The sequence below is a fragment of the Salvelinus sp. IW2-2015 genome, linkage group LG28 (assembly GCF_002910315.2).
Source record: "Salvelinus sp. IW2-2015 linkage group LG28, ASM291031v2, whole genome shotgun sequence".
NCBI classification, from domain to species: domain Eukaryota; kingdom Metazoa; phylum Chordata; class Actinopteri; order Salmoniformes; family Salmonidae; genus Salvelinus; species Salvelinus sp. IW2-2015.
This window is the reverse complement of record NC_036868.1, coordinates 4,029,732-4,056,126: the sequence shown is the minus strand read 5'-3', so window position 1 is coordinate 4,056,126 and position 26,395 is coordinate 4,029,732. Positions and strand designations below refer to the sequence as shown.

Here is a 26,395-nt window from a genome sequence, read left to right as displayed (position 1 = left end):
CTAACTCGTGCTGGCTTTCACAGCTTCTTGTGTTTGTCATTATGTGGTGAAAACCTCAATGTAAATCAGGACGTCTCTACAGTATATCTATCCCTGGCTTTCGTTCTATCTCAACATCCTCCTTTTATTCCATTACTTTCTGTCTAAAAGCTATTAAGAGGAAGGAAAGTAGATGAATCATGGTTTTATTTTATCTGATGAGAAGGTAACGGGAAAAGCACTATCCTAATGTATATATTGAGTGAACCCTGCAATAAGGAATGAAACCAGGTTCACAGAACTAATACAAGAGCTCAAGAACTGGAATCATCTCTCTCGTCCCCGTCTCTCATCAGAACAATGTCCAGCCACTGAGTCCAGTAGCGGAGGCCTGTGTCCGTGCAGACGTCCGTGTGGCGCCGCTCTTCAGCCAGAACTGTGTCAGATACAAGGACAACCCTGCGCTGTCCTACGGCCTGCTGCATCCACCCAGTGAGTACATGGGAGGTTACACCCCAAACCTTTTGTTAAATACCTACTCCATATTACTGTACATGCATATAGCCAGCGGTGCATCAGATTCTAACACTAAATCAGGATAGTTCTCATACAACTTTTGAAGACCAGTTGATGATTTAAATGAATTGAAGTGTTTAGTGTTTAGTGTGTGTAAGTGATTCATTAATGTTGATGTTTCAGATCTGGGTGCCAATGGAACAGAGGCAGAGTCACTACTCACCAGCAACATTGCGCCCATGTACCCTGCTTTTAAAGGTGAGCAGGCTAGCTGGCTAAAAGACAGAAAAATCTCCAGTACTGTGCAATAATAGCTCAAACACTCAACAAGGTATGTGTGATTTCTTATGGAGATACAGCTTCAGGAAATTACTTCTTAGGACACAGTGTCTTTGCATGATGTATGTATAGGCCTACTGTAAGATTTTTCTCACTGGACTAATAGGTTTGTACTATACTGATCAAAAATAAAAACACAATATGTAAAGTATTAATTCCATGTTTCATGAGCTGAAATTAAAGCTCCCAGAAATTGTTCATATGCACAAAAATATTATTTATCTCAAATTCAAATCCTTGTGAGTGAGCATTCCTCCTTTGCCAAGATAATCAAGCTACCTGAAAGTTGTGGCATATCAAGACGCTGATTAAACAACATAATTGCACAGGTGCACCTTGTGCTGGTGACAGTAAAAGGCCACTCTAAAATGTGCAGTTTTGTCACACAACTCAATCCCACAGATGTTTTGAGGGAGCGTGCAATTGACATGCTGATTCCAGGAATGTCCACCAGAGCTGTTGCCAGAGAATGTAATGTTCAATTCTCTACCATAAGCCGCTTTAGAGAATTTGGCAGTACATCCAACCGGCCTCAGAACCGCAGGCCACGTGTAACCACGCCAGCCCAGGACATTCTTCACAAATGGACAATGAACACAATTGCATTTTATCAATGGAAATTTGAATATATAGAGATACCATGATGAGATCCTGAGGCCCATTGTCCTGCCATTCATCCATCAACTCGTTTCAGCATGATAATACACAGCCCCATGTCGCAAGGATCTGCACACAATTCCTGGAAGTTGAAAATGTGCCAGTTATTGCATGGCCTGCATACTCACCAAGAACGCTCTAGATTGGAGTGTACTACAGCATGTTCCAGTTCCCGACAATATCCAGCAACTTCGCACAGCCATTGAAGAGGAGTGGGACAACATTCCTCAGGCCACAATCAACAGCAGCCTGATTAACTATATGTGAAGGAGATGTGTCGCGCTGCATGAGGCAAATGGTGGTCACACCAGATACTGACTGGTTTTCTGATCTACACCCATACTTGTTTTTTGAAAGGTATCTGTGACCAACAGATGCATATCTGTATTCCCAGTCATGTGAAAACCATAGATTTAGGGCCTAATGAATTTATTTCAATTGACTTATTTCCTTATATGAACTGTAACTCAGTAAAATCTTTGAAATTGTTGCATGTTGCGTTTTTATATTTTTGTTCCGTTTAGTTTCTGTCAGTTTTACTTTTACTCTTACAGCATTTAACACTCCCAGCCTGCATCTCTATTCTATTTTGAACTAGCCTTGGCCAATTAGGTATAAATTTCAGCCCAAAGATCCAGCGGCTGAGATAACGTACTAGGACAGTTTGATTTCCTGTTAGATCGTACCATTTTTCCTAGGATCTAAGGTTCTAGTTGAATAGTGGAAAAAAGCTGACTCCATAGTAAATATTTAACTCTTAACAACAAGCTGTAGATTTAGGAGCAGGGTTTAAAACTCTTTCACACCAACTGAGATATCTCAGATTGGTCTGTCAACATCAATCAAGTTTATTTTATATAGCCCTTCGTACATCAGCTAATATCTCGAAGTGCTGTACAGAAACCCAGCCTAAAACCCCAAACAGCAAGCAATGCAGGTGTAGAAGCACGGGGTTTCTAAAAGCTTAAAAGCATAAAAGCTTCCCTGTGAATTAACATGGTAATCTGACCGTGGTCATAGTGAGCCATATTTATTCAGTAGACATAGGATCTCTGTTACATTTTGTCTAGGGGACAGTAGTGTACAGTAGTTGTGCCGCAGGGAGTTACCGTATTATCAGGCAGTGGTCACGGTAAAAACCCAGCCCACTCCCTAAGCTCTCTTTTAGTGTTTTATTGTTCACTTTCCATTCTGTGTAACTGGCTCGACAAAAGTGATTGCTTGCTATGCTATTCTAAAAAAGGGGAGTTTGTTACGTTCAAAATCCCACCCCATTTTGTACTCTGTGCTTGGCACGTAATATCATTTGTGAGAACATGAGCACTCCTGATGCAACATTCCTATAACAACTAGTGCTATAGTTACTCATAGACCGTCAATGTGTTGGTAGTAGAGCTTAAGGTGTGTTCCTGACTTTCCCAGACAGACAATGTTGCTAATGTGGTGTGGTGTCATGTCTACTCTGATGGAAAATAATACCACAGCGTTTTAAACACTGGGCTGTAGGATACCGTTTGGCACTCAGTCATGGGATAGCGGTTAGATGGTACAATATGATGCCACCTTGTGGGTTCCATATTGATGAAAGTGAGATATAAATGGTTGTTACTTTTGTTGATGCCCGTGGACACCGGTAATCCATCATAAAAAGGGGTTTATGAAGTATGATGTCATATCAAGCAAGGGGATTTTTTTWTTTTTTATCCTTGAACAGAAGCACTCTGTGGACAACTTTACAAACACTCACTGCCCTCTGGTGGCAAATGGTGAAAGTCTACAGAGTAGAAATGCTGATCTAGGATCAGCCCCCAACACTGTCCATTTAATCACATTTATTATGATCTAAAGGGCAAAACTGATTCTAGATCAACAGTCTAAGACATTTTTGTGAATACGGGCCCTGAAGACATTGTTCAGTGACTTCTCGTTTTAATAAGTATATGATCGTACGTTTGCAGATGTTTGGACGTACTTCCATGACGTCCTCCTGGTGAAATATTCCCAGCAGCTGAATGGGGTCAACGTTATGAGTGGACCTATCTTTGACCAGTACTACGACGGACACTTTGACACTCCTACAGTTAGCGCACCACAGTAAGAGTTCATCATCCATGAGTGTTGTTGCTGCTGGCTTTTTTTGAATTCTCAGTTGTACATGAACATGTTTCCATCTTTCTCTCCTGCAGACACGAGGCTCCCATCCCCACTCACTTCTATGTGATCCTGACCAGCTGTGGGAACTCTTCCTTCTCCCCTGCTGACTGCCAGGGTCCCCTGGAGACCACCTCCTTCACCCTCCCCCATAGACCAGACCACACTGAGACCTGTGCTGTGAGTCACACCGCTCTGGCTGGCTGTCCTACTCTTTCCTACAGGGCCACCTGAAAAGCCTGTTGAGGAAATGTAACACGTCAACAGACCAAAGGATGGCTGAGATAATCAGACCTGGGTTAAATAGATGCTGTATGTCAAATACTTAAGCAGCACTTTGTTTAGTTAGCCCTGTACAATGCAACCAATTAAATCGTCTCAAACGTGCACATTTCAAGCTAAATCAGCTGCACCCGAAATATTTTCAGGAATTTCAAAGTATTTGATTGTGTATTTGACCTAGGTCTGGAGATCATATGAGATCCTCTCTAGTTTTGCTGTTTGTAAAGATAATCTATGAATATTGTTAGTGACTCAGCCCTCCTTTTCCTCCTCCCTGTCTCCTCAGAATGGCTCAGACTTCCAATGGGTCCAGGAGTGGGCCCAGTTCCATGCTTCCCGGGTCCGAGACATAGAGCTCCTGACTGGACTCAGCTTCTACCACAACAGGATATCAGTGGAGGAAACACTACAGCTCAAGACATTTTTACAGACTTTCTAAGATCCCAATAAGTTGCCTCCGGCGGGTTTTAGTACCGTATTTTATTTTATTATCGCTGTAAGGTCTTATTACACATATGCAAGTAAAAAGRCCCATTAAATTAAAAAAGGTGTAACACTTATATTTAAGTGCATAAAGATTTTTTTTAAAGCTGTTCTGTTTAAGTGAGAAACTGCCTGAAAGTCYCTTGAACCTCAATCCCTCAGACTTTAAACCAGAAAGGCATACACTGAAAGAAGCCATGTTATGAGACATAATATAATAGACCGTTGTCTGTTTGAACTTGAGCCAGAACACTGAACCAAAGAAGTCATCATTACAGTGCATTTCGAAAGTATTCAGACCCCTTCCCTTTGACCTAATTTTCTTGTTACAGCCTTATTCTAAAATTGATTAAATAAAACATCATCAATCTACACACAATACCCCATAATGACAAATAAATAAAAAATGTTACAGAAAATCTGAAATAAGACATTTACATAAGTACTCAGACCCTTTGTTATGAAACTTGAAATTGAGGTCAGGTGCATCCTGTTTCCATTGATCATCCTTGAGATGTTTCTACAACTTGATTGGAGTCCACCTGTTGTAATTCAATTGATTGGACATGATTTGGAAAGGCACACACCTGTCTATATAAGGTCCCACTTGAACCCAATCGAACATCTGGAGAGACCTGAAAATAACTGTGCAGTGACGCTCCACATCCAACCTGACAGAGTTTGAGAGGCTCTGCAGAGAAGAATGGGAGAAACTCTCCAAATACGGGTGTGCCAAGCTTGTAGCGTCATACCCAAGAAGACTCGAGACTAAATACTTTCCGAATGCACTGTAGATCCATCTACCACTCTGCTGAACCCTAAACACCCCTCTTTCATCCCAGAAAAACAAGGGTAAATAGTGAGAATGGAAGAAAATAAGAGGAAACCGGCATATAAATAGGAATTCTATTTGACTAAGTGATTATAATAGCTGGGACATTCGCAGGAAACCTCAGACATTCTGGAATGCAAAAGTTTGTTGGCCTGAAACACTGCCAATGTTTTTGACTCAGATGTCTGATTTGGAGAGTTGACTGAAAGACATGGCATGGATGCTCAAAAAAAAGTGTTTGGTCTACAAGAACAAATAACAGGAAAACCACACATTCCACACACATGTTCATGGTTGCACTTGACAAATGTTGTCATTGTATGTTTCACTAGATAGTGTTTTTATTTTGTTAATATCAATGTTTTTATATATTGAGTGTGTTTATTTTTATTGCTCTGTCACTGTAAATTAAAGGTTGTGAAGCTGATGTGGGGAATTGGGATTAAATTCTTGACAGGACTATTGGTGTGTGCACAAGTATGTGGCGTACATGTGTTGTGGTTGCAAATGCATGTACATGTGTGTACTTTGGTTGTGACAGGAACTTAAAGTAATACCAAGATTAGCATGACTCTAAAGACACAAAGTATACAGTGTATGAAACAAGATGTACATGACATCCAATGCACAGTTGAAGTCGGAAGTTTACATACACTTAGGTTGGAGTCATTAAAACTCGTTTTTCAACCAATCCACACATTTTTGGTCAACAAACTATAGTTTTGGCAAGTCGGTTAGGACATCTACTTTGTGCATGACACAAGTAATTTTCCCAACAATTGTTTACAGACAGATTATTTCACTTATAATTCAGTGGGTCAGAAGTTTACATACACTAAGTTGACTGTGCCTTTAAACAGCTTAGAAAATTCCAGAAAATGTCATGGCTTTAGAAGCTTCTGATAGGCTAATTGACATAATTTGAGTCAATTGGAGGTGTACCTGTGGATGTATTTCAAGGCCTACCTTCAAACTCAMTGCCTTTTTGCTTGACATCATGGGAAACTCAAAAAAAAAATGAAGTCTACAAAGGCATATATATATAATTTGTAGTTGTAAAGTTTGTAAAAAAAAAAAAAATGTAGACCACTAGTCTTGGGAGCAATTTCCAAACGCCTGAAGGTACCATGTTCATCTGTACAAACAATAGTACGCAAGTATAAACACCATGGGACCACGCAGCCGTCGTACCGCTAAGGAAGGAGACGCGTTCTGTCTCCTAGAGATGAACGTACTTCGTTGCGAAAAGTAAAAATCAATCCCAGAACAACAGCAAAGGACCATGTGAAAAATGCTGGAGGAAACAAGTACAAAAGTATCTAAATCCACAGTAAAACGAGTCCTATATCGACATAACCTGGAAGGCCGCTCAGTAAGGAAGAAGCCACTGCTCCAAAACCGAAATAAAAAAGCCAGACTACGGTTTGCAACTGRACATGGGGACAAAGATCGTACTTTTTGGAGAAATGTCCTCTGGTCTGATGAAACAAAAATAGAATTGTTTGGCCATAATGGCCATTGTTATGTTTGGAGGAAAAAGGGGGAGGCTTGCAAGCCGAAGAACACCATCCCAACCGTGAACCACAGGGGTGGCAGCATCATGTTGTGGGGGTGCTTTGCTGCAGGAGGGACTGGTATACTTCACAAAATCGATGGCATGAGGTAGAAAAATTATGTGGATATATTGAAGCAACATCTCAAGACATCAGTCAGGAAGTTAAAGCTTGGTCGCAAATGGGTCTTACAAATGGACAATGACCCCAGCATAATTCCAAAGTTGTGGCAAAATGGCTTAAGGACAACAAAGTCAAGGTATTGGAGTGGCCATCACAAAACCCTGACCTCAATCCTATAGAGAAATTGTGGGCAGAACTGAAAAAGCATGTGCGAGCAAGGAGGCCTACTAACCTGACTCAGTTACACCAGCTCTGTCAGGAGGAATGGGCCAAAATTCACCCAACTTATTGTGGGAAGCTTGTGGAAGGCTACCTGAAACATTTAACCCAATTTAAAGGCAATGCTACCAAATACTAATTGAGTGTATGTAATCTTCTGACCCACTGGGAATGTGATGAAAGAAATAAAAGCTGAAATAAATCATTCTCGCTACTATTATTCTGACATTCTTAATATAAAGTGGTGATCCTAACTGAGCTAAAATTGAATTTTTACTAGGATTAAATGCTAAGAATTGTGAAAAACTGAGTAGATCTCTAACATTCAGAGTCAGATTGTTTAATAGTCACATGTACAGGGTTGCAGGTGTGATTGCAGGGTACAGTGAACATCTTAAGCTTGGAGCTCCAACATGCAGGACTAGTGAAATAAAACAATGAAAGTGGTAATAAAAATAATCGAAAAAGAACTATATACATAACTGTAGCAGTGATGAATATATACATGTCCATTGGGGTGGAGGCAGAGTAAAGGCTTGAGGGTGTGGGGTGGAATGACCATAGGGCGAGCAGCAGCATGACCACTGAGTGAAATAAAAACTAAAAATATACATATTAACAACTGCCACAGGGGGTCAACACTGGCTCAGTGAGAGGCTCCCACTTTTAGTTGGTCTTCTACTGGCGTTATGGAAGTTGTCAGTCTTTCAGCAGTGTGCACCAATTTATCCACAACAAGCAACCGACAAGTCAAGAGCATTTTGACATGGGTTAAACTAAAACATTGAATACCTCCATTATTTTCCCATTAAGTAAAACAATTAAAAGTTTGCATTTTCCTCACACATCTGCCCATAAGTAATGACAGCTATAGCGACAGTGTACAACAATCTCTGCAAAGGATGGGCAGGAACGACCTTGGGGACTCATAAAGCCTTGTTTAACACAGCAAGACTGTAGTGGACAGTAATATCTGTCATGTATGATATTATAAATACCTTCCACGCAACCCGTAATAAGACCTAGCAATTAGCCTATTAAAATGGTTATCTGACTCCATAAAGATAWCAAAAATTTACAAGCAAGCATTAGGAAATGAGTTGACGTTGACTAACAAGAATTTGTCTGAGAATGAAATATCTTCCTTTGATATAGACAATTAACATTGTACAATGAATGGATTCACATAAAAGGGATTAAGCTTAAGCTACAAAGCAATAACAAGCATTACAAGGCATTATTCCAAGCATATAGATCCTAAGGTTATCTCATAGGACAAAGCATGAACAAAGAGATGCTTACTAGGCCTAGAAGTCTAGGAAATGAGAACTGATCAAACAACCTTCCTCAGTGGACTGGATACAGGATAATTAGGGGATGGTAATGTTCTCTAGTTGCACTGTGATTGGCTCAGTGTTCTGTCACTCATAGGGACACTACATCACTGCAAAATATACGGGGAGAGCTAGAAAATTCAAGGCCCTTTGGTGCTGCCATTGAGTTACATTAGAAGTGCCCATCCAAGAAGGCTCAAGGTCATTGGCCACAGATAAAATGACTTCAAATCAAGTTATAACTACTGTAGCTTAGCTTTGATTGGACTGATCATGTCAACATCAGACTTAAAATCTTAGCTAGCAGTCATCATCATGAATCATGTCGACAATCTACTGGTAAATCCTTTTCAATCTTTGTCATATGAAGAGAAATTATGGAGAGAAATTATAGATAAAACATAGCGGTTCTCATCAGCCATTGGACATAAACATTACATACGTTGGAAATCACAAATTCAACAATGAGTGGTTTGGAAGGGATCAATTGGTGGTTGGTGCCCCCCCTTGGGTTGTGCCGGGGTGGAGATCTTTGTGGGCTATACTCGGCCTTGTCTCAGGATGGTAAGTTGGTGCTGAAGATATCCTCTAGTGGTGTGGGGGCTGTGCTTTGGCAAAGTGGGAAGTGGGTGGGTTATATCCTTCCTGTTTGGCCCTGTTCGGGGTATCATCAGATGGGGCCACAGTGTCTCCTGACCCCTCCTGTCTCACTGACCCTCCTGTCTCAGCCTCCAGTATTTATGCTGCAGTAGTTTATGTGTCGGGGGCTAGGGTCAGTTTGTTATATCTGGAGTACTTCTCCTGTCTTATCCGGTGTCCTGTGTGAATTTAAGTATGCTCTCTCTAATCTCTCTTTCTTTCTTCTTTCTTTCTCTCTCTCGGAGGCCCTGAGCCCTAGGACCATGCCTCAGGACTACCTGGCATGATGACTCCTTGCTGTCCCAGTCCACCTGGCCGTGCTGCTGCTCAGTTTCAACTGTTTCTGCTGCAGCTATGGACCCTGACCTGTTCACCGGACGTGCTACGGTCCCAGACCTGCTGTTTTCAATCTCTAGAGACAGCAGGAGCGGTAGAGATACTCTTAATGATCGGCTATGAAAAGCCAACTGACATTTACTCCTGAGGTGCTGACTTGCTGCACCCTCGACAACTACTGTGATTATTTTATTTGACATGCTGGTCATTTATGAACATTTGAAGATCTTGGCCATGTTCTGTTATAATCTCCACCCGGCACAGCCAGAAGAGGACTGGCACACCCCCTCATAGCCTGGTTCCTCTCTAGATTTCTTCCTAGGTTTTGGCCTTTCTAGGGAGTTTTTCCTAGCCACCGTGCTTCTACACCTGCATTGCTTGCTGTTTGGGGTTTTAGGCTGGTTTCTGTACAGCACTTTGAGATATCAGCTGATGTAAGAAGGGCTATATAAATACATTTGATTTGATCAGTGGCTAACTGCAAGCTTTGTAAAGCAATCACTAGCCGGCTATTCAGTGGAGTGGGTATGTGGTCCAAGTCTGGGTTTAAGGGTCTCTTTTCCAAACTTAAAATTATAAACATTCTACATTGGCCATGCTGTCAATCCAGCAGGACTTCTGCCGCGTTCAAAACAACTGGAAACTCGGCACTGGGAAATCTCTGACTTCAGTGAGTTCAAGACAACTGGGAACTTGGAAAAAAACTAGCTCCGACTGGGAAAATACATTTTGAACGGACATCCAACTCGGAATTCCAAGTCGGGAACTTGGGCCTAGACCTTGTTTTTTTCAGAGTTCCCAGTTGTCTTGAAAGCACCTTAAATCTGGAGAATGCCAGATTTTGATGACAAAGTTTGATGTCAAAATTTGCCCACTAAGGACCACTGTGCCATCTTCCTGTTCAAGTGAGCACAGCACAACAAGGTGAGTCCAAAAATGTATTGTATGCTGCTGCATAAATGATATACTATGCCAGGGAGATATGTATACTGTAGCTAAGAAAGTAATGCTAAGTGTATGTTGTTTAGTAAGCTGTTAATAGCCCATGTGCCTCACCCTAATAATTTGGTACCTTTCCCCCTCATAACTTAGCCTACTGTTCTGACTTGGTGGTGCACATGTAGCCTATAGCCTGTTTTAGAGAAATGTCATCATCGAATATTGTAAGAGCTTTCATTGTCTGCTTATATGCCCCCTTTATTTATCCTACAGTTCTGACTTGGTGTAAAGGGAGAATACTGTAAGAACAGCCCATGTTCTGAATTCTGTCGCTGTACAGTTCAAAAGTGCTGAACAAATAGTTATATTGACTACATCCATCCTAACTCGCTCATTGTCTTAATCGAAATTACGGATTGCCTCTTATCTGCTCATCGTCCCCTTATGCCATAGTTTGTACATCTCAATTGTCAGTAGAAACGACATTTGCTTCAGCAAGTCAGCCATATCATCTATGTTTTTTTTAAAGGCAGTAAATGAGGCTGAATGAACTGTTTTGCTGCCAGACAAGTCTCTGCTGATAGCCAGGTGTAGCAATAGTAACGATTCACTCCATGGTGCTGAAAAGAAAGCTCTGCTGTTGGGACAGCTTTATGTAGGGCCTAACAGTTTGTGGGCACCGTTTGTCAGCTTTATAGTGCAATTAATGCATTGTTTAGTGTTGTGTAGTGGCTTAGAGTTTTCCACACCAAGATTGACATGCTAAAATCGCCACTGCCTGAGAGGACCATAAAACCTTTTTGCATATAGTAATTCAGAGTTCACCCTGTACAGACACAAGTTACCACTGAGATCATACATCCATATAGATACCATCAGAGTTATCCTCAGTAAACAAGTTTCAGACAGAAACCAGACATGGATACTATAGTATTATTCTACCACATTCAATATTCAGCGCTCTGGATACTGTACCAGAGAGATAAAGGGCTGACTAGTCCTTGGGCATAGTTAAATAAAAAAATTGTCCTTTGTTCCTGGACCGTTTTCCTTGCAACTCCAGGTGTCAGACAGCACAAATTAAGGCAGAGCCTACAAGACAACAACAAAACCTCTCACAATGTGGTTCCATTAACACTGGGTAATTTTACAAAACTATTTCCACCACTGCCACACACACCCTAAACCGGGCCCTCAACAAAGAAAACCAAAGGAAGAAGAAATTGCACCCGGGGCCACTTCAACCAACCTCATTCACCTCAGCTCTGTCAAGCAGCAGTTGTGTGACAGCAGGAAGGAAGGAAACAGAAAGTGAAGTGTTTTCCTTGTTACCTTTGGCTGCACATAAGAATCTGCCTCTCTCAGGTTGACCACGAGTCATACAAACAGCGCTGTACTGAGGCTTCAGCTCAAGGGGTAAGATCCTGTCTTCATCTGACTGTTTGACTTTTTTGGAGGGGGGGGGCTTTGAGAGGAAACGGCTCATGCAGCTGATACAGTAGCTGTTCTTCAGTAAGTGCCACAATTGTTTMTTTTTTTGTTAAATTGGTTTGCACATGAGGCAACTTTAAGGATAAGATAAGAAACTAGCTATTCCATGAGGTCAATGCCTCAAGGCCTTGTCAGCTTGGTGGCCTCTACCTAACCCTGGCATTGCTGGATGATTATTAGGATTTAGTCCTTCCAGTTGCCATCCACAGTATAGGACTATTGCGTATTCCGTTACTGCAATGCTCAGCAGTATACTAAGGAGGTAAATTACTTTTAGAAATTATCTACAGCATCTACAGAGCAAGAATTTAGGATTTGTCTTTATGACTGTGAGTGGTACTGTAGGTGTTTGAAATTGCTCTCATTCTGAATCTGCTGCAAAGCAACGCATAGGTTTCTATTCTGTGGTTGTTTCATCTGTGCTCTCTTTTAGTTGTCTGCATAGCCATAGCCTCGGCAGCCGATGGGCGCTAGATCTCTTCTGTGAGAAACACTGTTGGAGTCACCACATGTCAATTCATTTCAATTGAGTCAATTCAGGGAGTTAACTTAACAATTTAAGGAGAAACTCATTGCTTATCATTGCCTAGATTGACTGAATTTAAATTAATCTCAACTCTGGTGAGAAATTCAACCTATTTCAGAGGAGCTATATTTGGTATCTGTGTTGAACTGTGAGGATACAGAAATGCAATGGTGGAAAAAGTACCCAATTGTCATACTTGAGTAAAAGTAAAGATACCTTAATATTAATAGAAAACGACTCAAGTAAAAGTCACCCAGTAAAATACTACTTGAGTAAAAGTTTAACAGTATTGGGTTTTAAATATACTTAACTATCAAAAGTAAAAGTATAAATKATTTAAAATGACTTATATTAAGCAAACCAGATGGCATACATTTCTGTTTTTTTTWAATTTACGGATAGCCAGGGGCACGTTCCAACACTCAGAAATAATTTACAAATGAAGCACGTGTTTAGTGAGTCCGCCAGATCAGAGTTATTAGGGATGACCAGGGATGTTCTCTTGAGAAGTGTGTGAATTAGCCCATTTCTTGTCCTGCTAGGATTCAAAATGTAAATAGTAATTTTTTGGGGTGTCGGGAAAATGTATGGAGTAAAAATAGTAATTTTTATTAGGAATGCAGTGAAGTAAAAGTTGTCAAAAATATAGTAAAGTAAAATACAGATACCCTAAAAAACTACGAAAGTAGGTCTTTCAAGTATTTTTACTTAATTACTTTACAGCACTGAAGAAATGGTGGAGTCTCCTGTTGCTATGTACATCTCTTCGGAAGAGTTGAGTAAGGTAAGTAAGTATTGGTTAGCAGCGAGCTACCTTCTTCCAGGAAACGTTTATATGCTTGGGTAACGTGTCTGTGGGCCCCATGAGTTCTCACAGCAGACAGACAAGTATGTGGTCCCACACACATACACGTGTGCACACACACACCGGGCCGGCTCCAGGCATAAGCGACATAAGCGGTCACTTAGGACCCCCGGCTGCTGTGAGAACGCACTATACTCTCATGGGGCCCACTTTTTTTTTCTTTTTTCTTTACTCAGTCAGGGTCTCAATTTACTATTGAGAGTGAGAATAGTAAAATACAATTTCATTCAATTTCAAAACTTGGTTGTGCATCAGCAGTTTCTTTCTTATTATGTCAGTCACTCAATTAGCTGACAGTTGGTCAGCTATCTAAACTTGTGTTAATCATGGCCGAATACCAACCAGGCACACAGCGCACATGACTAGGGGGCCTGACCACCATGTGGCCACATTGATCTTGTTAGCCATTCTCACTCATATCATATTAACATGGAATAAGTCATGACAAATTGTGTAGAATTGTAGGAATTTTGCTTTAAAGGCCCCCCCATAATTCTGTCCTATTGCGGAAATTCTCGTTTAGGTTTCACCTCTGAAGAATGACACAGGCGGATAATGCGCATTCACTAATTGGGGATGGGAATGTTGTGGTGATTTCCACGTGGAGTGGAGAAATAACAAGAAACTGTCAGTGTAGCTAGCTAGCATGCTAACTTTATCTAGATAGCTAAAGTTATATGTTGTTGCTACACTGTATTCAAAAAATTTGCCAGATGGCTAGGCTATGGCTGGTTCTGGGGCCGGATTTGTCCGAAGCAGTTAGGGAAAACTTTGCCACAGATGGATAGGAAGTATCTTTGACTTTGCCATCTATTATTATCTCTAAAGTTTCGGCATATTCTATATATTGCGGCAGCGAATCCGCCATAGAAAGAATAACATGAAGCTCCAGTAATATGGCTAGCCTAACTATTGAACGGTTTGGACTACATTATAATGGACACGGTGCAACCTTAAGTATTCTGCTGGTAGGCTATTCGGCTTAGCTACAGCAATGTCAAGTCAGCCCGTGCCAGTCTTGGGGAAGCTACTCTGAAAATATAGTTTACTTAGCTACCAATTACTTCACACTGGAAGAAGTTCAGCTACATTAAAGCGAAAGTTAGAAAAGTAGTTAACTACATCCAAACTACTAGATAATTATCATATCTACATCTGAAATGTCATAGACCATAAATTGCAAAAACATATCACTCTGGAGTCCGATGTCAACAGAATGTGTAATTTAGCCTGCACACAAAGTGTTTCAAGCAGAAATAAGGCAGGTTTTATGTTTTGTTTTTTTTATCAGTAAATTCTTGCCAACTTCACCCATATTTGGTTTTCATTTAACAAAAAAAAGTAGTGTGTAYTTCCAGTAGTTAGCTACATCACATGTCAAAGTAATGAAATACTGAAAACACCACCAAGATTTGAATTTAGTTAAACTACCACCAAGCTACTGTAAAATGTAATTACATTTCTAGTTGAATTAAATGTAGTTCACTACACTGGCCCGTGCACATGACATGGGTCTCACAACTAGGGGAAGTGAAATGATAGGCTACAATGACTTTGATCATGATGCACCCCYCAAATTATATTGTATGTATCAACAACCTGAACGCATCGGATACGAAACAACAATAGAAATGTTACAACAGCACAAAATCGATACATCCGTAAAAAATAAATGTGCGGATGCCTTTTCATTATAGGATAGACACTTGTGATTTCTAGATGCACCAATCAAAGCACTAGCCTCGTACGAACCATCCTGATCTCGCGAGCTCACATTCTGTTTCCCTACACGAAACAGAGACTGCATTCCAAACACTTAAAATACACACCCTATCCCCTCAGCCCTCAAATTAAGTGGACACCTCTGACGACTTATCATGACGTTTGACGAGTTTCCCCTTGCAGTGCAAGGGGCGAGGGYGGCAGGAAGGGATGATTTTTAAATGGACCGCCCTTTCCCGGAATATCGTCACTCGTTCACCCCACGGGTATTGGTTTTTTCAGCCACCTGTAACTTGTGGGTGCTTTATATGCGCTAGTCAATTATGATTGCATGTCTACTTATATTAACTATATTATTATTAATATACGTCTACTGTATGATAGCAAATTAATTAGCTAACTAACGTTAGCCTGCCTAACTACTTCTGAATAAGGAAAACATTTTTATTTCTACAATTTCCAAAAGCTAACCAAACAAAAACATAATTACTTTTATGAGACGTGTTTGTGCATTAGTAGCACAATTTCTAACTTATTCACATTCGTTTTTACTTACATTTGTATGTTGACTCCATATTGACGATGAGGTTCCATGTTTTGACAAACTTTTCTTAGCGGATGTACAATCATAGCGAATTGAATTATGGGGCGTTTCAGGCTTCGAAGTGAACATAATTGTAAACTCGCAAACTCAATTAAAAACGAGGGCTGACGTTGCAAACTTCCTTTGCTTGGCTATTCATTTGGACTGACGACAAATATGGCCAAGGGAATTCCCCCAAGGGCTGAGGGTTTAGGGCCGTCTACTTTGAGTTTGAAACGGAGCCAGAATGTGAGCTGGCGAGATCAGGATGGTTCGTATAAGGCTATCAAAGCAGTGGAGTATGGTCAAACCATTAATCTCGGAGCGACAGGGGAAGAGGGATTCCAAAATGCAATCAATTTCACCATTTATAAAATACAGACTGGCTCAAAAATAAGTGAAACTTGACAAATTATCTAATGGATTATGATAATTTGCTGCAAAAGAAAAGTGGAGGTGCAAAACAATAAATTTGCTCCATAGCTCAGGCGAAAAGCTGTTTGGCTCAGCTAAAGATAATCGATTATATTGCTCAGCTCACTCACGACTTGTAAAGAGGAAAAACTTTGCAAGTGTTTCTGATTAATAAATGCCATGCTGGTGGGTGGTAACATTCAAATAAAACCCAGCCCTGAAAATAAACGTAGACTGAAAAATATTAACATGACATATCATAAGGCCTGTGGCATACCACCCTGCATCCCACTGCTGGCTTCCTCAAGCAAGCAAGAAATGCAGAATATGCGTCCCAAATGACACCCTATTCCCTATCTAGTGCACTACTTTTGACCAGTACCCATAGGGCTGTAGGGAATAGGGTGGAATTTGGGACAGACCCATAAAGATGCTGCTGCTTCACCATGGGGGACTGATCACATTAATTTTGACACTGATTGTTTACAGTGGCCCTCTGCTGCCATGGAAAAAGGCAGAGACAACACATGGTGGCATCCAGTCACTAATGAGGCTCTTTCCCCCTTCCTCACCATGCTTCAGATCACATCCCCTCTCCCAAACTAAAAAACACTGAGAAAAAAGGGAAAAAAGAAAAACAGAGACATTAATAATGCAGCGGTTGGCATTTGGATAACGTGTGTTTGTGTGTCTGTGTGTGTGATGCCTTCACTGGAGCATCACTACATTACCGTAGCAGAGTAGTCAGCTTGCTGTGAGAGGAGCGGTGCATGTGGGTGCTGTGGCAGGACCAAATGGGATTTACTATTCTGAGCAAAGCACTGTGGCATTAAGGGCAAGTGTACAATACAGGAGTCGGGAGGAAGGGCGAGATACGTTCAATGGGTTATCAGATGGCTTTGATACTGTAGCATTATACACAGCACCAGTGGAGGCTGCTGAGGAGAGGACAGTTCATAATAATGGCTGCAATGGAGTTAACGCAATAGCATCAAACACATGGAAACCATGTATTTGATACCATTCCACCTATTCCGCTCCAGCCATTACCACGAGCCCGTCCTCCCCAATTAAGGGGCCACCAACCTCCTGTGCACAGCATACGGCATGGTCATTCTGTTGGTCTTTCCCTGTTCTGCCTTAGTGAGTGGGACATTACTGTGAGGGCTACAATGACTGAATGACTGGTTGCTCTTTTCTTGTCCTAGTGAACATCAGTCATCGGACTTTGTGAAGAGGATCCCTGCGACTATAGGTCAGAGTTTGCTTCTTGGATGCAACACTATGAATGGGTTYGAGAGCAGAGCGTAAGAGGTAGTGCTGGTCACCAGAGCAGAAACATATCAAGGTCTGTGATGCGAAGCGGAGAGAGCTTCTGTGAATYTCGTGACGGGGACATGGGATGTCTCTGACTGTGCAGCGAAATCAACATGACAATCATTCTGCCCTCAGTCTGGTAACAAGTGAAGACGTTGTCCAGCTTGTAGCAGCATCCGGCACCCAATAAAAAGAGAAAGAGGGTGGAACAAAGGGAGGAGAGAGAAAGGYAGAGACAGTGGTATGATGTGAAGGAGACAGAAGAAGAAGAAGCGAGAGAGAGAGAGAAAAGGAGAGACTAGAGAGGTAAAGTGGGGAAGAGAGAAGAAAGAAACTCACATTTTTACAGATGGATCTGGGCGTGCTCAAGGCTCTGGAGAGAGAGAAGGTTCTGGAGGTTCTTAAGAGAGACAAACTTTTACGCAGCACGGATGACGACAGGATAAGGTAGACAATATAATTTACTTCACATTTACTGCATGGACACACTGTATAAGAACAACACTCAGAGGGTACTTCAGGATCTGTGGAGACTGAAAATGACAATGACAACGCTGAACTGACGCTCCTTAAAATAGTATTCACAATTGTTGGTGTAAAATTTAAAAGTGGATGCGAAGAGATGATCAGTACAGTTAAAGCACTGCCATCATTACTGTACCTCAGGCTGCTGAGGGGAGGACGGCTCATAATAATGGCCGGAACGGAGCAAATGGAATGGCATCAGACACATAGAAACCATGTGTTTAATACCATTCCACTAATTCCGCTACAGCCATTACCACGAGCTTGTCCTCCCCAATTAAGTTGCCACCAACCTCCTATCGTATCTCCACCTGCCACCATCTACTGTTACAGGAGGCTGAAGACGGAGCTACAGGAGATCCGAAGGAAAGGTGCCAAGAGTTTTGCCCGGCAGTACAGCGAAAGGACTTGCGCCCGCTGTCAGAGGCCGCTGGGAATGTTCTGGAACTCGGGCGCCGTGTGCCGAGGTTGCAGCCACCGCGTCTGCAACAAGTGTCGCGTGGGCGTGTCCGCCCTGGACTGGAAGTGTACCGTCTGCCACGCCTACAGGTAGGAGGCATGTCAGTGCCGTAACATAGACTTAGATGTCAGAACCGTAACATAGACTGACATGTCAGCACTGTAACATAGAAAGTTATGTCAATACCAGAACTGTAACATAGACTCACATGTCAGCACTGTAACATAGAATGTTATGTCATTGCTATAACATATACTTTTATGTTAGTGCAATAACATACTGTCATGTCAGTGCCGTAACATAGAATGTCTGCTCTAACCTTTTTATTATTGGTATCCTCTATCCTTTATTCAATATTTTAAGGCGTGTTAACATGTTGAGAGAATGAACTGACAAAATGTACAGTATTTCCTTTGTAATCTAAACCAGGGCTGTTCAATATCGGTCCTGGAGGGCTAAAACACTTCTGGTTTTCATCCTGTCCTTCTTATTCTGTCCTTCATCCTGTCCTTCTTATTCTGTCCTTCATCCTGTCCTTCTTATTATATTATAAGGGACTAATTCCGACCTGGGACAACAGGTGAGTGTAATTTACTAGCAGGTAGAAACAAAAACCAGAAGTGTTTCGGCCTTCCAGGACCAGAATTTAACAGCCCTGGTAAACAAAGGATAATTAATCTAAAATCCATTTCTTCACACTTCTTAGGGAGGTTAAGATCAGGTCCGGGGAGTGGTTTTTGGAAGAAAGGGCCAAGAAATTTCCACCTGACACAGGTTTGTTTCCTTTACCCTTCACATMCCCTATTCTCTCATAATTCATATGTATAATTCTCTCATAAGTAAAATGCCAGTATGAAAAAGTAAGAACCCGTATGCACTCATGAAATGACTAAAATGTAAAAATGCCTTGTATGTCTAAAAACACAGCTATACAGTACATGACTAGTCAAGTAATACATCATACAGCTAGATGTGTTTCAGTTGTTTGCATGGTATTGAAAAGTGGTCTTCTACATTATCTTCTGACGTGTGTATGGTTTAGAGAACTGCTTTGACTGAGTAATGCATTGTTGCTGTCTGCTAGGCCATTGCCCGGGAGAGTGGGATAGAGTCCATAACAGTAATATTTAATAGTGTATGTGTACTGGTGTTGGCAGCTATAGCAATACTCTTTTCATTTACAGAAAGGCATGAGACTGTTGGGGAGAAACTACTAAAGTCTTACCAGAGGTTGAGGTGAGTCGATGGGCAGTCATAATTTATCAATGTATTGTATACTACTGTATTATGTGACCATAGTGTCTGATAGAGATATAAGACACAGATAGATGCAGGTATGTACTTTATCAATATTTAAAAACATGTAATTTCATCAGAAATTGGTGGGCAAAACACTGTTCAGTGGAAATATCACTTTTAAAAGCTCATTCTGTTAAGTCATGCCCAAATAATGGTTGACTTATCCTATACTTGTGTGGCCAAAGCATACATTTGTGAGAGAAAAAAAAAAACTTTAACAAAACCCACTTCAAACTATCTGACTATTTCAAAAATGTTTGGCATTTCCTCATATAACGTGATGTCACGTTTTTGGCCGAGACGTCTCATTGGCTGGCATGGCCAATCAGCTGTTTACTTGTTATTACTATTTTTAGCAACCAGTATACACCCACACCTTTCAAACACAGAAAAGCTGCTTTTTAAACTACTTAATTACATTTTGGGGGGAAGAAAAAGTATTTAACTTATATTGTAATGAATTATAGGTCATGTTTAATAGAAATATGGAAATAGCATTCTCTGTGTGTGTGTTTCACTTTCCAGTCATATAACAGTCGTTCCGCCAACCCCTCCACCCTATTACGATGGTCCATCCTTCAGCAGATCAGGGGTAAGGTGAAATAAAGATATCCAAATGATCTACCACTTAAAAGGCTTTAAAAACCATATGAGAAGTAACATGTGCAAAAATGCTTAACTTATTGTAAAAGGGCAGGATAAACCAAGTTAAAAGGTACACAATGTATGGCTAAAACTGTCTCACCTTACACAATAATCTCTCAAACAATGACACACCTGTTGTTAAAGGCAGTTCCTTCATTAATTAGGTCAGAGGGACCACACCTGTGTTAAAACAGCCACTCAATTTACTAGCTAATCAGGATACAGACCCAATTAAAGGGATAGTTCACCCAAATTACAAAATGGCATTGGTTTCCTTAATCTGTAAGCAGTCTATGGACATGGTATGGCAGCAATCCATGCTTTGGTTATGTTTCCACATGCTAACATTTTAGCGTTTGTGGCACAAATCCCACTCAAGTCATGAGCCCGATATTAGCATTTTTCACACATCATGTCCAAATCATCCAAAAGTATCTCAAATTGATTGAAGCTCAACAAAGTCACTTATAGATGATTTGAACATTATGTCCAAAAAATCCAAGAGGTGCAATTGACATTGCAGCTATAGTATTGCCTGGAATTATGAATTGTTAAAATGAAAGGGATTCTGCATACAACTTATTTTATCCAATAAATAGGTTGTGAAGGGCTCACTCCTTCACAGTTTCATGAACCACAATTATGACTTGGTCTGTCAGATGTATTGTCAATCATCTCTAGGGACTGAAGAATTCCTTTAAAAAACCATTCACCAAGTCTATGGAGGACCTGATGGTTTCCCTCACCAGCCACATGAGAAGTAAGTGACTCTTTTGAGCCATTTTGGTATTTACGAAGAAAAGGGCTGCATTCCAAACACTTAAAAGACACACCCTGGGCCTCCCGAGTGGTGCAGTGGTCTAAGGCACTGCATCACTGTGCTAGCTGTGCCACTAGAAATCCTGGGTTCGAGTCCAGGAAACTTCTGTCGCAGAAGTTTACGTTGCAAACTTCCCTTGCTTTGCTAATCATTTGGACCGACGACAAATATGGCTACAGGGATTCCCCCAAGGGCATAAGGCGAGGGTAAGTGGACTATGGTGTGTCTTTTATGATTTTGAAACGCAGCCAAGGTCTCTGTAAAAAAAAAAAAATATGATCTTTCAATGTGAAGTAATTTTATGTACATCTTAATGAGAACTAGGATCCAAGAAAGTCAAAACAGTGACACATTTCCTCTGAGCGTTATCGCAAACCTTAATGTAATTTGTCGATAAGATATCCTTACGCTCAGTCGTGGGGGGTTAAGGAAACCGCACCTAGGAAATTAGATAAGATATGATATCTATATTAAAGCTTGTTCGCTAGCAGCACGTCAGAAGTGCTATGTTATGGATGGAGACGGTCTGTGTGTTATCCGCCCTACCGTTCGGGTTGCAGGGTTCTCCAGGTCGCAACAGGATGTACGAGTGGAACAGGATCTTCTTACAGTGGACAACAGGCGGGGACAGAGCACTGGCTGGAAAAGCCTCTCTGACACAAACATCAACAAATACAACAATGTAAGAGAAACCAAATACATATCAACCCCTCAACTTTGTCAAAGTATCACACTATCAAGTCAGACAGATCATATATATTTRGTCAAATCCCTGGGGTAAAATCAGAGACCCCACCTACATATTGATCGTATGACACTGACAACTATTTCAGACAGGAAAGAGGGAGACTTTAGAAACAGCTATTGGAACAACCTTTAATAATAATACACATTTCCATCTTGTCAAGAGGTTCAAGCCTCTCGGTGGAATGGCTAAGATGTTGGACTGACAGACGCAGGGAACCGGATTCAAGTACCAGTTGCGCTTCCCTGGAAATTCACTAGAAAATTAACAAAAGTATACTATATTTAAACAGACACAACCTCTCTCCTCACAGCTTACCAAAGGCCCCAGTCTTACCAACCTGTTCAAGAAGAGCCGGAATGATGACCAGAGCAGTTCCTCGTCAGGGGCGGATGAGGACCTTTCCCTGGGTTCAGAGTACTCCTGGGGAAAGAGGGTGAGTTGAGTGCCCTGATGATGAAGAAAAGAGACATAAAGAACACAGGGATTTGTGCAACAGCAGCTCGTGCCAAACTTCACAATCTATTTGACATTTTATCAGATAAGGATTGTTGTTAGTGTTTGTTATGTGGTTGTCGTGTCTTTTTCATGTCTCGCATAGCTGCATAGTCTTGTAGCTGGCGGAGAAGCTAGAAAGGAATGCATCCAAATCATCTGAATACATTACGGAATAGACCTGCATTATGCTGTCATAACATCCTTTTAAAGAGGCAATGTGACATGTTGATCTGTATATAAAATGTATATATATATTAATATTACAGGGCAGTAGTGCTAGTAGCACTGGTACAGACTGTGGTCTCTTGGAGATCAACAGAGTGACAGGGGAGCTAAAGCTCGCCATCGCCTTCAACCACATGACTTCCTGCCTGGAGATCACAATAAACGGCTGCAGAAACCTGGCGTATGGAGATATCAAGAGGAAGAAGTGTCACCCGTATGCATTAATACTCAATACACCAGATTATAGAAATAGGCCCTACCCATCATTGAATGCTGACTTGAATGGGGAGGCCCATGTCTTTGATACTAGATTATTACTCTCTGTTGTACTGATATATCCATTTGCAAACTAGATCTCCTCACGCTGTACTGTATGTGTCAACATCATGGGCAGGTACGTCAAAGTCTACCTACTGCCGGAGAAGTCTCAGAGCAGCAAACTGAAGACAACTATCAAGAGGAATACAACGGATCCCATTTATAATGAAATTTTACAGGTAAGGAGACAAATATTATGGGTCATATTCATTTGGACACTACAAAACGTAGTAAAAACTTTTTCAACTGAAAATCTAAACAAGCTTCAATTTAGTGTCTAAAGAATACCCTGAACTGGCTTAAAAGTAGTGAGTGAAATAGGCTACATGGCAATGAAATCTCCTGTTTTTCACCCACCTACGTGTTGTATTCCCTGATGCACAGTGCCAGATGGAGAGCCCCTTGTTGTCCAGGAGTACTCTGCAGGTGTCTGTGTGGCACTCTGCGACCCTGAAGAAGAAGGTGTTTCTGGGAGAGGTCCTCGTCCCGCTGGAGGGCTGTATATTTGAGGACAGCACCACCCAGGGCTCCAACTGGTACCCCCTGTGTCCAAAGGTAGGGTATAACTGCTGACCATGAAGCAACGTTCACACAATACCCTTTATCTTTATAAAACAATATTTMGGGGAAAAAGTTTTGTTCAACTTGCTGGTATGTCTCTTCTGTCCTCTGTCTATCTCACTCTTATTTCTCTCTCGGTCAATAGCCTGAGAGTCCAGAAGGGAGTGCAGTAAAGCAGGATACAGCAGGAGAACTGCTGGTCAGAATGAAGTTCACCTCCTTGTCCCAGCCGTCCTGGGTTTGCCACACAGATGGTAAGTTGACTTTCTACCATTCACGCACCAAAACAAATGTTTATATCTCAGTTAGTCCCTCCCTGTTTCATTCTGTTTTCGCCTGTTTGGTGTCTAATGAATAAGACCTAATTTTGAAACAGTTTACAGTGTGTTTTTACAGCACTAGTGGTCAGAAGATCCTTATATTGGTTTGAAATGACCTTGATTTATTTTGTTCTTCCTCACAGAGGTTCATATTGGACCACATGATGTTGGTCAACTGACTGTTCTCGTCACTGGTGCCAGAAATCTGCCCACTAAAGCAAACAATAGTCAGAACACCTATGTGAAAGGGTAAATGTATGATTAGTGTGGGTGTTTGCTGGGGTGTGATATTGTTGTGCGTCTGTCTGTTCTAGGTGTGTTGTGTGTTTATGTATCTATGAGTACATGTGTGTGTCATGCATGCATACATACAGTACGTGTGTGTGTGTGTGTTATCAACTAGATGTTTATCTTTACATGTTTGTATTTTAGGTGCTTGACTCTTCCCGGGCCCAGGGAGCTGGTCCAGAGGACCCCTGTCCTGAAGAAGCCCAGTCCGGCGTGGTCTCACCAGCTGTTCTTCAGCAGAGTCACGCCCTATGACCTCCAGATCTGCACTCTGGAGCTTGACCTCTGGGACCACGCCCCCTTTACCTTCTCAGACCGCCTCCTGGGCTGGGTCAGAATGGAAGCCGGTAATATGGCTGTCTGTCATATCTTTACAATCATACAGTAGATTTGAATCAGTTTGCATGAAAATGAAATGGCGTAAATAGAAAAGTTTGACCAGGCCCATCCAAGGGGACTTGAGGTGAGATACATTATTTGTTTTTCAACTGGGTTTACTTTATCTAATACCATATCCAGTTGTCTAAAATGCCAGACAGTCTGAGTCAATAAGAATTTAATTAACAAGAGCACAAATGTCCTATTTCACACTAATGGAATTTAGAGAGCCATCTGAGGAAACAGGTTTCACCTATTTCACCTTACAGGGTATTGAGGACTCTCTCTCCTTAGCATATAATTTCTCTCTTTTCATTCTCTCGTGCTCTCTTTCTGTGTGATGGACTCAGCTTAGTGCAGTCTTTGGTTTCACAGAACAAAACATTGAACAAATATTTGTGAGAGGYAGCAAGGAAGGACTGATGATGTCACTGACCTGGCACTCTCTGTTAACCACGTGTCTCTTAGGGTTATCATGGCAACTGGTGCTGCAGACACCCAACATGTGGCATGACTTCAGTTTACCCATGCAGGCCAACATCAACAGCAGGAGAACATGATGTCAGAGTCAACAGAGAAAAAAGCACCTGGACTGGACACGGTCTCCCCACAAGAAAAACATTGGCACATTAAGGGCTCTATTCAATCCGTATCGCAGAAATTCAGCGTGAATGAAATTTAAAGACAATGCTCCTGCAGTAGCGGAGTCTGCATTTACGGTAAATGTTGCGGATGTCGGCTCAATATGAAATTACTTTTACATTTCAGCAATACAGACTGAATAGAGCCCCTACTCTACCTTTACCTCTATTTGCACAGACCGTCAGGCCCTTGCTTAGTGAAAGTCCCTCCTATTAAATATTTATGTTCAATTGATTACCTTTTATGTATTAAAAGGATGTTCTACTCAAAAGGAAACCTATTACTGTTTTTAAAAGGGACGTTCCACTCAAATACAACCCATCTTGATTTTTCCACTTTCCTTGGGAAATGGCCTACAACTGAGGTATTAAAGTGGAAAATCATGTTAAATTGTATTTTGAAGGGAATATTCCTTGTGCTTTAAGCATGCTCACCTGATAACATTGAATGAATGAAAGTCYTTAAATGTCTGAGAAAGTGACTGTCTACAACATAAGAAAACATGTGGTTGTCTCATTCTTTCTTAGTTTCTTCTTGTCCTTTCTATTCATGAGTTTCTGTAACCTGTAGTTAACCCCTAGCTAACGTTTTTCCCTCAAGTCAGAAGATCAGAAAGCAGAAAGTGAAAACACAGTATGAAGCTGTAATCATAGATCTTTATTGCCAATATGCTAAACACCTCATTATAAAATCCAGTTGAAATAAAGAACAGTGGGCCAGCGGCAGCACTGTGTGGTTTTGGTTAGTGTCAGTAATAACCGAGTCTAGTACACATCCACAGAGAGGGAACGGTGTATTCACTGTGTGGTTTTGGTTAGTGTCGAGTAGAGGGAACAGAATGTATTCACTGTGTGGTTTTGGTTAGTGTCAGTAATAACCGAGTCTAGTACACATCACACAAGAGGGAACGGTGTATTCACTGTGTGGTTTTGGTTAGTGTCAGTAATAACCGAGTCTATACAACATCCACAGAGAGGGAACGGTGTATCACTGTGTGGTTTTGGTTAGTGTAGTAATAACCGAGTCTAGTACACATCCACAGAGAGGGAACGGTGTATTCACTGTGTGGTTTGGTTAGTGTCAGTAATAACCGAGTCTAGTACACATCCACAGAGAGGGAACGGTGTATTCACTGTGTGGTTTGGTTAGTGTCAGTAATAACCAGTCTAGTACACATCCACAGAGAGGAACGGTGTATTCACTGTGTGGTTTTGGTTAAGTTTCAGTAATCACCGAGTCTTAGTATCATCCTCACCATTCCCCCCACCAGAATAGGTTAAGAAGGGAAGAAAAAAGCAGCGGTGTATCTTCACTTGTGTGCGTTCGGATTTAGTGTCAGTAATAACGAGCCAGTCAACACATCCATCAGAT

The 26,395-nt window shown here is 41.3% G+C and overlaps 2 protein-coding genes across 3 annotated transcripts in view; both read left to right on the top strand.

The window, feature by feature from the left end:
* The window catches only part of enpp1 (ectonucleotide pyrophosphatase/phosphodiesterase 1), a 46,700-nt gene extending 41,689 nt beyond the window's left edge, over window positions 1-5,011 (top strand). Inside the window, exons 21-25 of the mRNA XM_023974155.2 lie at window positions 336-471; window positions 679-753; window positions 3,450-3,585; window positions 3,678-3,822; window positions 4,211-5,011. Of these exons, the coding sequence (XP_023829923.1) occupies window positions 336-471; window positions 679-753; window positions 3,450-3,585; window positions 3,678-3,822; window positions 4,211-4,363 (645 nt within the window). The 3' untranslated portion in view covers window positions 4,364-5,011. The remainder of the gene's footprint in view (window positions 1-335; window positions 472-678; window positions 754-3,449; window positions 3,586-3,677; window positions 3,823-4,210) is intronic.
* Window positions 5,012-11,757: 6,746 nt separating this feature from the next.
* sytl3 (synaptotagmin-like 3) lies at window positions 11,758-25,785 on the top strand. 2 transcript variants are annotated; one of them, XM_023974534.2, is made up of 17 exons: window positions 11,758-11,798; window positions 13,123-13,183; window positions 17,192-17,747; window positions 18,159-18,374; window positions 18,992-19,059; window positions 19,470-19,521; window positions 20,110-20,176; window positions 20,911-20,989; window positions 21,610-21,731; window positions 22,108-22,230; window positions 22,559-22,731; window positions 22,912-23,014; window positions 23,220-23,390; window positions 23,542-23,650; window positions 23,860-23,965; window positions 24,149-24,351; window positions 24,851-25,785. In XM_023974534.2, exons 3-17 carry the CDS (start codon window positions 17,650-17,652, stop codon window positions 24,940-24,942), a joined length of 1,782 nt encoding a protein of 593 aa, XP_023830302.1. In that variant the 5' UTR covers window positions 11,758-11,798; window positions 13,123-13,183; window positions 17,192-17,649; the 3' UTR covers window positions 24,943-25,785. The 2 variants fall into 2 exon arrangements, with proteins under 2 accessions (XP_023830302.1, XP_023830303.1); XM_023974535.2 differs by lacking the exons at window positions 11,758-11,798; window positions 13,123-13,183 and adding an exon at window positions 15,176-15,252.
* The last annotated feature ends 610 nt before the right edge of the window (window positions 25,786-26,395 follow it).